This window comes from Mauremys mutica, chromosome 8 (genome assembly GCF_020497125.1).
Source record: "Mauremys mutica isolate MM-2020 ecotype Southern chromosome 8, ASM2049712v1, whole genome shotgun sequence".
Taxonomy (NCBI): Eukaryota; Metazoa; Chordata; order Testudines; family Geoemydidae; genus Mauremys; species Mauremys mutica.
Window position 1 is genome coordinate 112,742,617 of NC_059079.1, and position 1,483 is coordinate 112,744,099.

At 55.7% G+C, this 1,483-nt stretch overlaps 1 protein-coding gene across 1 annotated transcript; it reads left to right on the top strand.

Annotated features, from left to right (window-relative positions):
• GPR88 (G protein-coupled receptor 88) lies at positions 1-1,107 on the top strand. The gene has a single exon (XM_045026252.1). It carries the CDS (start codon positions 1-3, stop codon positions 1,105-1,107), a length of 1,107 nt encoding a protein of 368 aa, XP_044882187.1.
• The last annotated feature ends 376 nt before the right edge of the window (positions 1,108-1,483 follow it).

The following is a 1,483-nucleotide window of genomic DNA, read 5'->3' on the forward strand; positions in this document are numbered from 1 at the left end:
ATGCTCAACTTTTCATCCTCTTCTGTTTGGAGTGCGAGCTCCTCTCTGCTGCTGCTTTGTGAAGAATCCGTGGGGACCAGAATCTCTTTGTCTCTCATCTATTCGCTGTTAGCCCTCGTGGGGACCTTATCCAATGTGATGGTCATTTACCTCGTCTTCTCTTTCAAGAAGCTACAGACCACCAGCAATGCCTTCATTGTGAATGGCTGTGTAGCTGACCTGAGTGTCTGTGCCCTCTGGATGCCGCAGGAAGCAGTGCTGGGGCTGTTGCCACCTAGCTCCTCTTCTGCTCATTCAGCAGAATATAGGCTGCTGCGGGGTGGGCTCCTTGGCCTTGGCCTCACTGTCTCCTTGCTCTCCCACCTGCTGGTGGCCCTCAACCGGTATGTGCTGATCACCAAGGCACCCAGCACTTACCAGGCACTCTACCAGCAGAGGCGCACAGGGTGGATGATCGGACTTTCCTGGGGATTTGCCCTGCTCTTGGTGCTACTGCTGCCTGGGCTCTGGACACAATGGCTCTCACAGCAGTCATCCCAGCAGGAGATCAGCAGTGCCAGCAGCAGTTCACATTACACTGCCCTGCTGGTAGCGCTGGCCATGCTCAGCCAGACCGTGCTGCTGCTCCATTGCTACCTGGGCATCATGAGACGGGTGCGGGTCAGCGTCAAACGGGTCAGCGTCCTCAACTTCCACCTCCTGCATCAGCTGCCCTTCCCTGCTGCCCCACCGCCTGCCCGCCGGGTTCAGCGGCGCCTCAGCAGCGTCTCCGTGCTGCTCCTGTGCTGTGTCTTCCTCCTGGACACCCAGCCTGTGGTCTGGGTGAGCCTGCTGGGCTTCTTCCTTCAGTCCGTACCCCGGGCACTGCAGGTGACCAGCTGGCTGCTCTTCTGCTCCCTCTCTGCATTCAACCCATTGCTCTATACCTGGAAGAATGAGGAATTCAGGCGCTCTGTGCGGTCAGTGCTGCCCAGAGGAGAGACCCCGGCTGTAACTGTGGCTGCAGCTGCAGCGGCTGCTGCCCTCCCCACAGTGTCGCTGCCTTGCCAGGAGCAGCCGCGGCTGGGTACCAAAGTTGAGAGCCTGGGGAACCTAGTGCTCCAATGACCTGCTTGGGGAATGCATTCCCTTCCCTTTAGAGGTAGCATCTGACACATTTGGGATGAGTGTGAGCGGAGATGACTCACAGAACTGCACAGCAGAATCCTCCACTCCCTACGGGAAAGACGTTGAACGCTGCCTTACAGACACAGCCAGGTTAAAACGTGTATCAAACCAATTTCCTTCCCTGTGTAATCGACATCACCAGGGATTTACACGAGACAAAAGCATTTTATACCTCTAAAGCCCCTGTCTCATGCTGTTAGTGTCTCTTTTGCATTTCTCTCAGCTTGGACTATACCACTTAGACTTGTTTATGGTTGGGTTCACTTCATTCTCTGGGTCTTTTACTTTAGCAGGATGTTGGGGTTGCAAATGCGGC

Bases quoted from the DNA above. Each gene is read 5' to 3' on its own strand.
- GPR88 (XM_045026252.1), top strand. From the start codon at position 1: ATGCTCAACTTTTCATCCTCTTCTGTTTGGAGTGCGAGCTCCTCTCTG.